General features: G+C 43.5%; 1 protein-coding gene across 4 annotated transcripts in view; it reads right to left on the reverse strand.

The window, feature by feature from the left end:
• THADA (THADA armadillo repeat containing) overlaps positions 1 to 14,102 on the reverse strand; it is a 319,471-nt gene that overhangs the window by 94,218 nt on the left and 211,151 nt on the right. For all 4 annotated transcript variants that reach the window (XM_068564210.1, XM_068564209.1, XM_068564211.1 and 1 more), the window contains exon 30: positions 3,835 to 3,950. In XM_068564210.1, the coding sequence (XP_068420311.1) occupies positions 3,835 to 3,950 (116 nt within the window). The remainder of the gene's footprint in view (positions 1 to 3,834; positions 3,951 to 14,102) is intronic.

A 14,102-nucleotide genomic window follows, 5' to 3' on the forward strand; every position in this document is an offset into this window, starting at 1 on the left:
CAGTAGGACACATTTTTCTTCCTGGTCATCACATCATCCATTGCATGGAATCTGATAGTCCATTAAGTTTACCACATTTACTAAAAGGACACACACATACACACACCACACACACACACACACACACACACACACACACACACACAGAGGTTTTTATTTTTATAACCAAAGGAGACGCTAGATAACCGAATTGATTTCTGAAAAATTTTAAGCCCAAAATAACAGTAATTCCAACTCTCAATCAAAGTAAATAAATCTTTTCTCCTCTTTCTCTTACTTGACAGGGCTTTTTAAAAGTCCTTCCTATTCAGGCGGGGCCTGTGATCCAGCTGGGACAGAAGAGCTGGAATCTGTACATAGCGAGGGCAGCAGACAGGGCCTCGAGCGGGGCTGCACTGACCTCCTCTTCCATGGCCCCCCCAGTCAGCCTCGCCAGGCCAGCAGCTGACCCCTAGTCTCACTCAGTTTCTGGCCTGGGTCAGCTTAGTTTTCCTTCAGTAGTTGGTAAACTGCCTTTGCACCAGGAGAGAGACAGCAAACTGGATTGAGGAGAGAGGGATGGAGGAAAAAGGGGAAGGAAGGGACTTGAAGGATTAACGAGCTGATTTCCATAAAGGCTTTGACATCTTGGAATGAAAAGCGGCCTGTAAGAGCAGAGGCCCAGTCCCCTACTTAGGCCATGTTGCCAGCTGGCCATTCATCACCAAAAATTCCCCGACAAATCCATGGCTATTGCTTAATCACCTCATATAAATCCCTATTAATCTTGCAAAGTCAAAACACAAATATATGACAAAAGTCTTTATTTTATATGCCCTCAATTTCGGGGTTAAAATTTTAAAAACGGAACTGGTCATCCAATGGCTCCAATGTACTTTTTTTTTTAAACCCCTTCTTGGGGAATAAATAAATGACATCCTCACGAATGGTTTTGTACACACTGGACTGAATAAACTCAAGCTAATGATCAACATAAACTGAAGAAGGAAAAAGGTGTTAGTGCTAAAATTTAAACCGACTTTTTTTTTTTTTTTTTTTGCAATAACATTGACATTTCAAGCTATACTCAAAAGATACAGAAAATCCTTAGTAGGCACAAAAGAACATTTATTCCTCTTTCTTTCGTAAATTTCTATGGCCATAAAGGAGCCTCTTGAGCAGCCAAATTTGGAATGCTCTGCATTGTAATGCTTTTCAGGGGAAAAGAATGTGAGAATGTAAGTCAGGGGTTGGCTTTGAGAAGGGCCCACTAGGACCCATACGTGGCTCATCTGAGCATGAGGCTCCCAGTGCAGACAAACACCTTCTGGGACAACACTCTCTGAGGACGTCAAGGGCAGGGCAGGCGTGCGACAGGCTGAGGCTTCATCACTTATATCTGATTCTATACCTTCCTATTCAGGAAACTCAAAGTTATCCTGCCAGTGACGTGGACAATCCAGAAGAACTGACACGTGGCTTTGGGATACATTGTGTTCTGGCCATGTGTTTTCCTTTCAAACTCTATTCCAGGCTCTGAACACAACCTGCTTAATATGGTAAAAGTGTGCTGGGGAGCAAGAGGAAGGCTGGTGTTACAGACCACCCACGAAGTGTAAAGTTCACACTTGGATAATAAAGAGTTGACTGTACTGGAAACATGAAAGTGTCTTTCCTGGACTCTGGGCAAAGAAGGTGGAAACCCAGTGAATTTCAGTGATTCATGCCTTTGTTTTCTAGGGCTGGAAAATCATGGAGGAAAATCAGAGAATGGGGGGGAAGGGTAGATGCCGACAATAATGAAAAGACTGATTAGAAAACTGCAATTTTCTAATTGCAATTAGAAGGCCGGGAGGACTTCTCCAGCTGAAGGGGGGGCTGATGGCAGCTTTGTCATCCATCATAGGGAACTGCACAACATGAAGGTCCATTCAGATGGCTGGCCTATTACTCCATCTCCTCCCTCCCAGCCAACAAGAAGGAATTGACTCAGGAAGCCAACAGATGATGAATTTCTGTAAGACCCATCAAGGGGTAGCAAACTAAGGGGGCAGAAATTCCTTCCTTATAGAACTTTAAGAACAGGAGATTCAGATTCTGTCTTGGGGCAGTCCTGGCTGGAAGCAGGGGTTTCAATAGGATCGTTTCCCTGACTTCCTGATCCCCAGAAATAATAGATAAGAGGACCAGGCCTACTAATTGGTAAACAGATGAGAGCACAAATATGATCACAATTCCTTGTTCTCTCAAAAAAGGCATCTTGGGAAGTTGTCTAAAAGTCACCCAGAAGGCAAATGATACTAGGCCCAGGGGAGCAGTTTATGGTCAATGAACTCCTGTTCTCTAAATAAAAGAGAGAAAACGAAATTCGGACTAAAAATGAGAGGCTAACCATTAACCATCACTTTACTGACATTTCAGATACTAGAGAATTTCCCCATCAACATCTCTGGCCAAAGATACAGGTGTTTAGACAAACATGGAGACTCACATCTCTACCCACTGAGAAATTCTTCACTGGGTTGCTTTCCTTTCACCATGCGGCCTCCATGTATCTCCTCAGCCCCATTCTCTGCTACACATACCTTATACTTTAGGTTTCAGAAGAGCTAACTTCTTTCTAGTTCTCCACACTCACCATGACATTTCATACTGCTATGTCTTTGCCCATGACATCACCTGAGCCTGGAACACCCCTCCCTGCCCTGGCCACTTGGCAAAATTCCCAACTCTTGAAGGCATCCACCCTCCCAACCCCGGGCTACTCCTGTACCTACTACATACATTTGTTATCATACTCACCATATTCGATGAAAATTATTTATTTACACATCTTCTCACCTCCTGAATGGGAGCTCCTGGAAGCCAGGACTAATTCCTTCTATATCTTTGCATCCCTACATCTCCTAACACAGCGGCTATCGTGTAGCCCATGCTCGCTCACAAGACTTTGTTGAATTACACTGATTTGTGGACCTCACACTAGCCATTGCTTGTCTTGCCATATAAGATGGGAGCCCAACAAAAGTGAACAAAAGCACATTTTTTGAAAAATAAAAAAGAGGCTGTTATGTTAGACAACCAACATACTAATTATTAATCAAAGGCAATATACCACAGCATGGAATGTGGTAGCCCATGGGCCTCTGCTGGACCCCCCTCTCCTGGAATCACAGAGGATGTAGCAGGGGGTGGGAGGCCTTTGCAGTAACACAGATTTTGAACAGAGTGTTACAGAGAGGACTCCTTGTGTGTTCGAGGGAAATTGAGAAATTCTTTTTGCTCCATCTTTCACACGGTAAACGTTCTAAGTTTCAGAAAAAACTAACGATGGCAAGGATGAAAAAAAGAAAAAAATACGTATCCACTCTCCTTTGCCTTGCTTATTCAAGCTTCTCTACTACCTACCCAAAAAGGCAACTTGCATGTCTTTTTCTTATTCACCCGCTCTGGGCCCCTCTGCACCTGCTCAAGTCTAACATCAACCTCTCATCTCTTGAGCTGCAATGGTACCTGATAGTTTGTACCACATGATTTAGTCAATTACTGCCTTTCATTGTTAGGATATCTAACACAGGGCTGGGCACATAGCAGGTATTCATAAAAACAAGCTGATTGGTGGACAGATAAAAAGCCATATTACATGCCCCCCAGCCACACAGCAGTTTTAGAAAAATTGTCAAGAAAATATTTTTCTTTCTTTACCACAACCCAAAGTTCAAAAAAGATAAATACTCCAATAAGTTTAGAAAACTCATGCCAGTGACTTTTAAAACTCCCACAACTAGAAACAGCATTTCTCCAATGTATTCCTAACCCCTGATAACTCCGTGCTCATGTGGGGCTTTAACATACCTCTTGGCCAGCCAGACTTTGGCTTTAGTACAAACAGTGACGTCAGCCAGCTCCTGCTGAAAGTATGTATTCATTCTGTATTTGGAGTCTGAGAAGGCTTGTAACAAATGAAAAACCTAAACCAAAAAAAGAGAAAAAGCAATATCCTGCTGTGAAAATATATTTTTCCTAAATGTCCAGTTCCTCCCTTTTAGGTTTCCTCAAAACATTCCCCTCAAAGAAAACAGACACCTGCAAAATGTGGCTCTGGTCTCTCTGCAGAAAAATCATGTTGGTCTTGGAGGACGCAGCAAGTGGCGAAAAACCAACGTCTTTCATCTGTACCTGTGCTCTGGGTTCCTCGCACAAGTCCAAAAAATGAAGATTACTCTGTGACCAGTCATTAGATGCCAAGAGCTTATTAGTTACAAACAACCTATAAATTGATTTTAGCAAAGAAATGCAAACATCTTTCTCTATCTTAGCAGTCTCATATGGAAAAAAAAAAGTACTTTTTAAAGTCAAAATCTTACTACACAGGAAAAATCAAATGTCTGTGAGTCTAATCTGGTTTGGGGTTTATCACAACATGCTTGGCTGAAGAAGCAGGCCGCAATGATGCTTGCCTTCGCAAACAGCAGACAGTGATGTCTGTAAACTAAACCTAAAGGTTTTTCAGATCTTCCCTGAGATGTCAGGAGCCGAGCGAGCACTGCGGACACACCCCACTTTCTTATTCTTGCATGACATTATACATCAGAATTAAGCAGAGAAAGACAAATCCTGTTGTATCTCTCCAGCTGCCTATATTTAGAACGAAGGCCACAATTCCAGCAAGCACGTGCCATAGGCCGTGTGTGTGCGCACTGGCACGCGCACGTAAGTGTATCTTGGGTTCACTCAGTGATGACATCAACAAGGCCTTTGTGAGAAGTACAAACCTGCAGCAGAGAACAAAAGTGGACAAGGGCGTAAATGGGATCCACTGACCTTAGCCAGTGTCAAGGGAAAAGACATGTCAGAGAAATCCTTCAGTGCCCTTATCAAGGGGAGTAGGAGGGTGGAGCAAAGCAAGCACAGATAAACACATCAAGAACTTGGAAAGTCTATTTTAATAATCAGTTTGTTTTCTTTCCCTACTGTATCCTTTACCAGAGCGGCACATGATTCTTCCTAAGCAACAAGATTCAACTTTTTCTTCTCTCTCTCCTGTCAGTGAGGGACTTGAGAGTTAAATACAGAAGGAAGCAATGAGGAAAACCAAGAGGCCAAGATAAGAGATCCAGAGATCAGACTCTAAATGGGTATGACCTGGCAGGTTTTCCTGGGTCAGAGATCTGCTATATGCTGAGCACCTATGGTTTAGAGAATCAAAGGAAATTTTGATTACTTTATTTTTTTTAACTGCTATTAAAAATTTTTTTTCTTCCTAAATAGAAGTAATTGTACAGGAGAAGGCACACAAGTCCCCATGTGGAGACTGCAAATCTTTCTCTAATAACTGATCTGTTACTTCAGAAGCAACCAATCAACCACCACTACTTCACTGCACCCTCCACAGGGACTCACACCGCCCGTCGTGAAGTCTGGAGCAATGGGTCTGGCCGGGGCTTCTGTTCTTATGTGATGAGTGCCAGAGTGAAAAGACTACCTCCCTCTGCCCGAATCCCCAGCATCCTGAAAGAGCTGGCAAAGCCACTGGGCCTTGCTTTACTTTTCTCCACAGCTGCACAAAACCAACCACCGGGGCTTTTCATGGTGTCACAGGATTGCAATTAATCAGCAGACACCAGCAAAATACATGACTTTGGAATTTACTGGTAAAGAAAGCTGTGAGATTTTCAAACGCCTCTCATTTAGAAGCAATCACTTCAAAAATAACTCCTGATGGATGTTTAAACTTGGTCCTATATTTGCTCACCTTACTTGGCAAAAACAAGGCTGTTTTTGAAACGCTTGGTAGCTCTGGTTTATGAAAATCGGCCTACAAGTCCATCAATTCTGTCACCTTGGGCACAAACCAGACAACAATTGTGATCCTGGTCATTCACCAGGAACGGAGAGCGATCTGTTTACATGGGACAAATGGAGGGGGAGGTACGCTTAGAAGAACCTCGGTGGAAATAAGCACGTAGGAGAGACAGAGCAATACAAGTGAAAGACAGGGTCAGAGAAGACAAGAAAAACAGGGGGCAGGGGAGGAGAGGGAGCAGAGAAGCCAGAGGGAGGGGAGAGGAGAAAAAAGGCTTGTAAGCAAATGTCTGAAACAGGTTACTACGTTTGAGATAACTTTTTCCTTCAAGATAATTAATGAAAATATTTGAAAATATGACTACCCTCATATGGCATTTAAGAGTGTTGGGTATGGGACTTCCCTGGCAGTCCAGTGGATGAGACTCTGCGCTTCCACTGCAGGGGGCACAGGTTCAATCCCTGGTCGGGGAACTAAGATCCCACAAGGCCCGCGGGGCGGCCAAAAAAAAAAAAAAAAAAAGAGTGCTGGGTATAATTCTCTCAAGAAAAATGAGGCCATCCTTTGCATGAAGTCCAGAAGTGAGGCCAGGCCCCTGGAACTCCAGTCCAAGGTCAGATCCGGGAGCTCCAGGCAGCTCCCAGGAAGGATCATTTGTCCATCAGCTCTGAAAGGACAGCAGGGGTGAGGCAGCTCCTCCTCCTTCCCCCCTTCCCTAAAGTTCTGGTCCAGAAGAACTTCTGGGCAAAGAGCATGGTCAAGCCCAGGCCTGGGATAATTTGGAAACAGCCTATAATACAGGACTGTACTAAACCAAACACAGAGAAACCGAAGCTGCCGGACCCGAGGATGATGACTGAGAACAGGAGAACTCTGAGAAGTTTAGTGTCACTTTAGGCGTCTCAAATTTGCAACAGGATTCCAACATTCAGTCCAAAAATATTTATTAAACAACTATTATCACCAGGCACTGTCCTAGGGGCTGCAGCAGAGAACACATAGAATCCCTGCTTTCCTGCAGCTTACATTCTAGTTGCGGATAAACAGAAAACCAGTCATTTCCCAGATGCCGCCTGGTCGGGATTTACAACCTGCACGATAGCATCGCCATCACTTTGCTCTTATGTGTGGCCTCACCCTTCACCACGTCCAGCGCAGAGCAGGAATCCAACAAGCATTTGCTGAACTGATGTCGATATTTGATGCCCCTTCCTGTATTAACTCTGCCTTTAGGACATGCGCCCATGGGTTTGGTGAGCTGCTGGTGGTGCCAGCCCCATGTTAGGAGTGGAAACACAGAGCTGAATCATGTGCACTCCTCGCTTCAGTGGATTCCTAACCCAGTAGATTCCTAATCCAGTGGGGAAAGCAGGGAGGCTGGATCAGTAGTAAGAATGTAGCCCTGTGGGTGGGGCAGGGAGCACAGCCTTCGGAGCCAGGAGGACTTGGGTGGAAACCCAGTTCCTAGCTGTGGGGCTTTGGGCCACTTGTTCACCGCGGTTTCCTCGCAGTAAAGAGCGTAATAATATCTACCTATCTGACAGGACTGTAGAGAGATTTCAAAGAATATATATGTAGAGTACTTGGCACACGCTCGGCACCTGATCAAAATGCTAGTTCTCTTTCTTTTTCTGTCTCCTCCCTCCCTTCCAGCCCCCATTCCAAAAATAAACAGAGACGGCTTTGCAGGAATATCATATTTGCAAATATGAGATTCATATTTGGCCTTGAAAAGAATCTTGCCAGAATTGGGGAAAGAATACGCAAGCAGAGGAAAGTGAATTATTAAAAAGTGTTAAAGAGTATTAAAACATTGGTATTGCCAACAAAAAAAAAGTGAACCTTAAGGTAAACTATGGACTTTAGTTAATAATAATGTGTCAATATGGGTTCATTAATTGTAACAAACATACCACTCTAATGCATGCTATTAGTAACAGCCAACGGGGGAGGGGGGTGGGGAAGAGAGGAATAACATGGAAACTCTTTGAACTCACTTCTTCTATAAATCCAAAATTGTTCTAAAAAAACCCGTTAAGTAAAAGAAAAATATTGGGACTGCTCAGGGGACAGCAAATAGTTGCGTGTAACAAGAGCACAGCCAGGGTGTGCGTAGGGTAGCAGGAGACACAGCTGGAGAGAGGGGTCAAGTCAGACAAAGAAGGATCTCAAAGGCAGCATCGAGGGATGTGCATTCTGTTCTGGAGACAGCAAAGACCTCCTCAGACAGAGCTCTTATGTGATCAGATCTGTAATGCGGAAAGAAAAGGCCAGGGGCAGTGAGGCGGCTGGACCAGAAGGGGCAGGGTGAGTGAGACTACTGCCAGTCTAGACAAAAGGTGACGTTTGAAACTGGAGCCTGGAAACCAAGAAGAGCCCGTGGTCCAAAAGTGGCTGCAGATGTTTCATCCGGCCTACACAGTATTTTGAAATCGTCATTTATGAATTGGGAGGTTTCACATCAGAATCACCCTGATGTCTAAACTCTTTTGGACAATGAGAAGATCTGACAATTTGATTCTGTGACAACCCCCCTCACTCCTCCCCAATCTAAACGATGGCAGCAGTGGAATGCAGAGGAAAGGGTACATTTGAGAGATGTTTTGGAGGCTGAAGAAGCAGGACTTGGCAGCTGCTCTAGACCTGGAGTTGAGGGTCAGGAAAGAGACCTTCCCTCAGGCAGCTGGGGATCGAGGGCCATGCTTCAAGACACGGATCACGAGAATATGCGTCAGGATTGGGAATGAGGGAGGGGGATTTAATGAGTTTGGTCAGGAATATCCATGTGAGGCTTGTTAGGGTAATTTATCTTCCAAATCAGGAATTCTTTTGAGAGTGAAAAAGAGCTCTATTAATAATCACACTGGGACAGACCAAGACTGTTGGTGACCTCCAGCTATAGCAGGCCCCTTGGAGAAAGGTTAGAGTGGACTTAGGGGTGTCTCCAGCAAAAAAAAAAAAAAAAAGACAACAGGAGAAAGCTTTATTGACTTAAAATAGCTGTGACCCGGTCAGAAAGAGACAAAAAGCACACAGAAAACAACCAAGTGCAAACCAACATCATCACCCATGACTATCACAGACCTGGGACTGCCCAGAGATGAGGTGGTCACACCTGCCCTGAGGAGGGGGTGGTCAGGAAGCAGCTAGAGTGGACTAAGACTTCTTGCCCCTGAGATGCAAGCCTTAATGAAACTCCGGGAGGATCTAAGAAAAGTCTGGAGAACAGTTAGCCTCTGCCCAACCCCATCCCCACTCTAAACACAGAAAGACTGAGGGGAGCCCCAAGCATCTGTGTAAAGCATGGGGTCCATTTTAGCAGCTTTGAATCTTAAAAGTGACTCCACAGAGCAAATGTAATGCTCTTTGAATAAATGCCACAGGCCCAAAAAGAGTCATGAGGCAGATCCCTGAAAAAACTTGTGCTGCACCAGTAAAATATGTCTGGTTTATGCTGCTGGACTAAAATAGTGACTTGTGTTAGACAAGATCAAGATGATATATGGCTGTTTGGGAATGCAGCGCTGAGATGGGTTTTCCTCTTCACCAAGCATGGCTTCCAGGCAATTTTCCCCTTTATAAAATCAACAGCAGCTGAGCTCCAAAAACCAGCAGGATCCAGCAATAACAGGACCAGGTTAGGCAGGCCATGCGAAAGGACAACCCCAACAAGAAAAGGGATGCTCATTTCAGAGGTCAGATATAAATGAGGTGAAGGTATCGTAATCAGGAATAATCCCGAACTCCAAAGATCAACAAATTTATCCCCTTTTGCAGCTGTACTTCCTTAAAAACAAAGTCTGGTCTTCTAGTGCAGCATGCAGACTGGGGGCGAACACTTCTGCCCCTATCACATTCAGCCGAGTATAAAATTTCTGTATCTGCTCTTCTGCCTCCTGGCCTTCTCCCCGGGCTGCTGCAACCCCCAAAGCTAAGTCAGAGCCACATTTTTCCAAGCCCAGTGTTTACACAGGATTTTATTTCGGCTGGTAAAACATCTGTATTTTTTCAGGGACTTAAATAAATGATCTATGCCGGGAATGTACAGTATAGGGTGATGTCAGGCCCCCTTTTCTTCTCAACTCACTGGGCAGAACAGGCAAACATTGTTTCAGCCTGTAGCTGGGAATGCGAATATTTATCCTGTCGACTTAATTCATACAAACAGAACTAAAGGCAGGGAGGCAGGCAGAAGTATTTTATGGCTTTAAGTCAGACTGAAAGGAGGTGGGGTGAGAAGGGAGACGGCTGAAGGAGGAATCTAAACTTTCTAATTCACAGAAACATGCCTAATCGTATGACTGCCGGGAAACGGATATATCAAAAATTATTTAAAAGGCAGATGGTGTTTCTATGTATGTGTGTGTGTGTTGGGGTGAGGGTGAAGCTGGGAAAGTGAGAGAGAGAAGAGTTCTCTAACTTATATGCCACTTCTAATCATTACAATGTGGCTGAGGATTTGATTTCCTGCTTTAGGCGCACTCATCTTATCCTCAACTAGACCACAGACTTCTGGGCCCCATGGCGCAGAGCACAGCGCTTGCCGGGTGCGTGTGCCTGCCTATGTCAGCTGTACAGAGAGCTCCACATACTCCTCTTTGTTACCAGCCTTGGAGGGTCACAGGGTGGACTGCAGGCGTGACCCTTGGATACTGGTCATCCCTACAAGAATGGGCTTAGTGGGCATGTGCCACCCACGGCTACTTACCCATCTAACCTTAGGCCAGAGGGCAGGCCAGGAAGCATTTCAAGTGGTTACTCCCCACAAACCTCAACCTGTTTATCAGATGAGGACAGATCCTTAGAAAGGTCAGGGAGAATTCCCAAAAGGTGACACTTAGCTGCGTTGTGTTGCTGCTGCCAGGAAAAAGATGCTAATTACAAAGTGTCATTACTTCCTGGCTGACTCTGGCTTGGGAAACAGGCCATGAATATCTTTAAAGACTACAATGTACAAAAACACAAAGTCTGCAGGGGTCTGGAAATTCACTTTGTGTCTCAAACACATCCCCTCCTTTCTAGTAACACTCCCACTGTTCTAGTTCAGGAACCAAAAGACCTTACACCTAGATGATGGAAACAACTGAAAGGACAGGTCTCTGCCTCCAAAACTTATTTTACACATGGCTGCAGGCAACTCTTCTTAAAGCCAAGCCCTGGTCGTATCACTCCCAAATTCAAAATCCTTCAATGATCTCCAGCACCCTAAAATAATCTGCTGGCCACTGAAGGCTCAACCTACCTTTCTAGTTTTACCTCCTACTTCTTCCACTTCATGGACCTATTCTGTGGCCACGAGGGATGATCTCCCATTCCTGACAATGCTTTTCTGTCCAGGATGTTCCTTCCATTTCTCCCCACACCCCTTCCAGCTCTGCCTATTGAAATTCCATTCATACTGTAAGGCCCAGCTTAAATACCACCTCCTCCATAAGCCTTCCCCAGCTTTCATCAGCCACCTCCTATCCCCACCCTAAGACTTTCCTACTCAGGGCCCAACAGCTCATTTCATTTCATTTCTTTTTTTAACTTTTTAAGTCCTGTCATTATGGTTATCAATCCACAATTTCCCTTTCCTGGAGCATAGCTCATTGAAGGAAAGGGCTATGTCTGTTCTTCATAGCTCCTGGACTCCAGGGATATACAGCTTTGTCTGGCAGAAAGAGAGACTCAATAAACAGAGCATGTATTGATTTGGAATTCCACCCTGCCCCCTTGCCAGGGTGGCAGGAGCAGAACCTGTATTTGCAGCAGCAGCTGGGGTGCTAAGAGCCACCTCTCTAAACTCTCCCCACACAATGGGGTTGGGGGGAAATACACAGAATTAATAAGAGAGTGAGTATACATTTGTCTTGGATCATTTCTGGCCTTGTGCTCCAAATCTGACAATGCAGTGAGCAGTTCCATCACCCAGAAGAAGTGTCAAGGGTCCCGAGTTGTTGGGTAAGGGTGAGGTTTAGAGGTAGTCAGTCTTAACCCAACATACAAACAAAGGCTTGCTTATAAAGAATTAACAATTTACAAAACAGTGATATAATCTGTCCTAACTAAAGAGTTTCTAGCTTTAGAATACAGACACATTTCTGAAGAGCTATGTATAACATTTTTCAAATTATAAATTATTCATTTGTAAAATTAATCCCAGTTTAAATTTTTTAGGAGCAGCCTGATTATGCTTGATAATTTATCTTTTCTAATATCTGGATCCTCAAACTATTGAGTTTCCTTAAAGACAATACTGAGATCAATAAGGAACTCTTTGATGTAGCAAAACTCATTAATGAAAAATAAAACTGGTAATTTGTTCAGTCAAGACAGTTAATGCAATACTGAAGGAGGAGAGTTAGCAGTGGTATAAATGAAACAAAATTAGTCATGAATCAATAATTGTTGAAGCTGAGTGATGGGTATATGGGATTTATTATATTATTCTGTCTACATTTGTATATATTTAAAATTTTATAACAGAAGTTTAATAAAAAGATTTAGATAGGGAGAGAAGTCAAAGAGAAAACAGCTATAGGACATAGAGATGAAATCAATATAAAAAGAGCTTATGATCTAGCGCAGGAAATAAGATATATACATAAATAACTAAAATTAAAGGTAGAAAACAGTAAGCGCTATAGGAGAGATAAAGAGTAGAAGGTCCAGAAATAACTCCCTGGAAATTCAGAAGATGATAAAAGTGACATTTAAACAGTAGTGAAAAGATTGATTTATTCAATAAATGGTATTAAGACAACCAACTAGTTCTTTGGATCTGTACCCAAATCCTTGCACTGAAATAAATTCAAGATGGAGAAAATTATCAAATGTTAAGAAAAAAGAAACTATACAAATGGTAGAAGAGAAAATGTTTTACAGTCTTTAGGTAAAAACAGGCTAAGAATGAACACAAAGCCATGAATGTAAAAAAATAAAAAGATGTGTTTATAACATGAACTGAACATAAAAACTGAAATCTTTTGTATAGCAAAAACTACTAGGAATATTCAAAAGTACAGGTAAACTGGGGTAAAATATTTGCCAGTTCCCCTAAGGAACAAAGCTCTTGCAAATTACTAACAAAAATGAAAGTAATTGAATGAAATACACCAGGGAGTTACAAACTTCCTCATTCGTAGAACCCTTAGCACCTCAATAATCTTTTCATGGTGCCCCAAGGCCAAAAGAAATACCTAACAGTTCCATTTATTAAGTAGTTAGGTCCAAACAACCTAGTAAGTATTTATGCCCTAACAACTTTTTGAAAAAATAATACATATAAGTGGAAGGAAAAAATATTTTTATTTCATTTTTTAATAACCACAATTACTTACTAATGGGATGTGTATGCCTATTGGATACTTTGTAACTTCCCAAGCCTTGGAATTGCTGGACTCCACCACCCTCATTCCTATTCCACATGGCTTTTCTCATGGTACTGGCTCTTTCTTTTTTTTTTAAACTTCTGTGCTTTTCGTTCATTCATTCATTCATTCATTTTAATTTTTTTAAACATCTTTATTGGAGTGTAAAATTGCTTTACAATGGTGTGTTAGTTTCTGCTGTATAACAAAGTGAATCAGCTATGCATATACATATATCCCCATATCTCCTCCCTCTTGCGTCTCCCTCCCACCCTCCCTATCCCACCCCTCTAGGTGGTCACAAAGCACCGAGCTGATCTCCCTGTGCTATGCGGCTGCTTCCCACTAGCTATCTATTTTACATTTGGTAGTGTATATATTTATTTATTTATTTACTTATGGCTGCGTTGGTCTTCTTTGCCGCATGCGGGCTTTCTCTAGTTGCGGAGAGCAGGGGCTACTCTTCGTTGTGGTGCGCGGGCTTCTCATTGCGGTGGCCTCTCTTGTTGTACAGCACGGGCTCTAGGCGCACGGGCTTCAGTAGTTGTGGCTCGCGGGCTCTAGAGCGCAGGCTCAGCAATTGTGACGCACGGGCTTAGCTGCTCCGCGGCATGTGGGATCTTCCCAGACCAGGGATCGAATCTGTGTCCCCTGCACTGGCAGGTGGACTCTTAACCACTGCGCTACCAGGGAAGTCCCTCTCATGGTACTAGCTCTTTTTTTTTTTTTTTAATAAATTTATTTATTTATTTTTGGCCGCGTTGGGTCTTCGTTGCTGCGAGCAGGTTTCTCTGTTTGCGGCGAGCAGGGGCTACTCTTCGATGCGGTGCACGGGCTTCTCATTGCGGCGGCTTCTCTTTGTTGCGGAGCACGGGCACTAGGCACACAGGCTTTAGTAATTGTGGCTCGCGGGCTCTAGAGCGCAGGCTCAGTAGCTGTGGCGCACCGGCTTAGATGCTCAGTGG

The sequence above is a fragment of the Eschrichtius robustus genome, chromosome 15 (genome assembly GCF_028021215.1).
Source record: "Eschrichtius robustus isolate mEscRob2 chromosome 15, mEscRob2.pri, whole genome shotgun sequence".
NCBI classification, from domain to species: Eukaryota; Metazoa; Chordata; class Mammalia; order Artiodactyla; family Eschrichtiidae; genus Eschrichtius; species Eschrichtius robustus.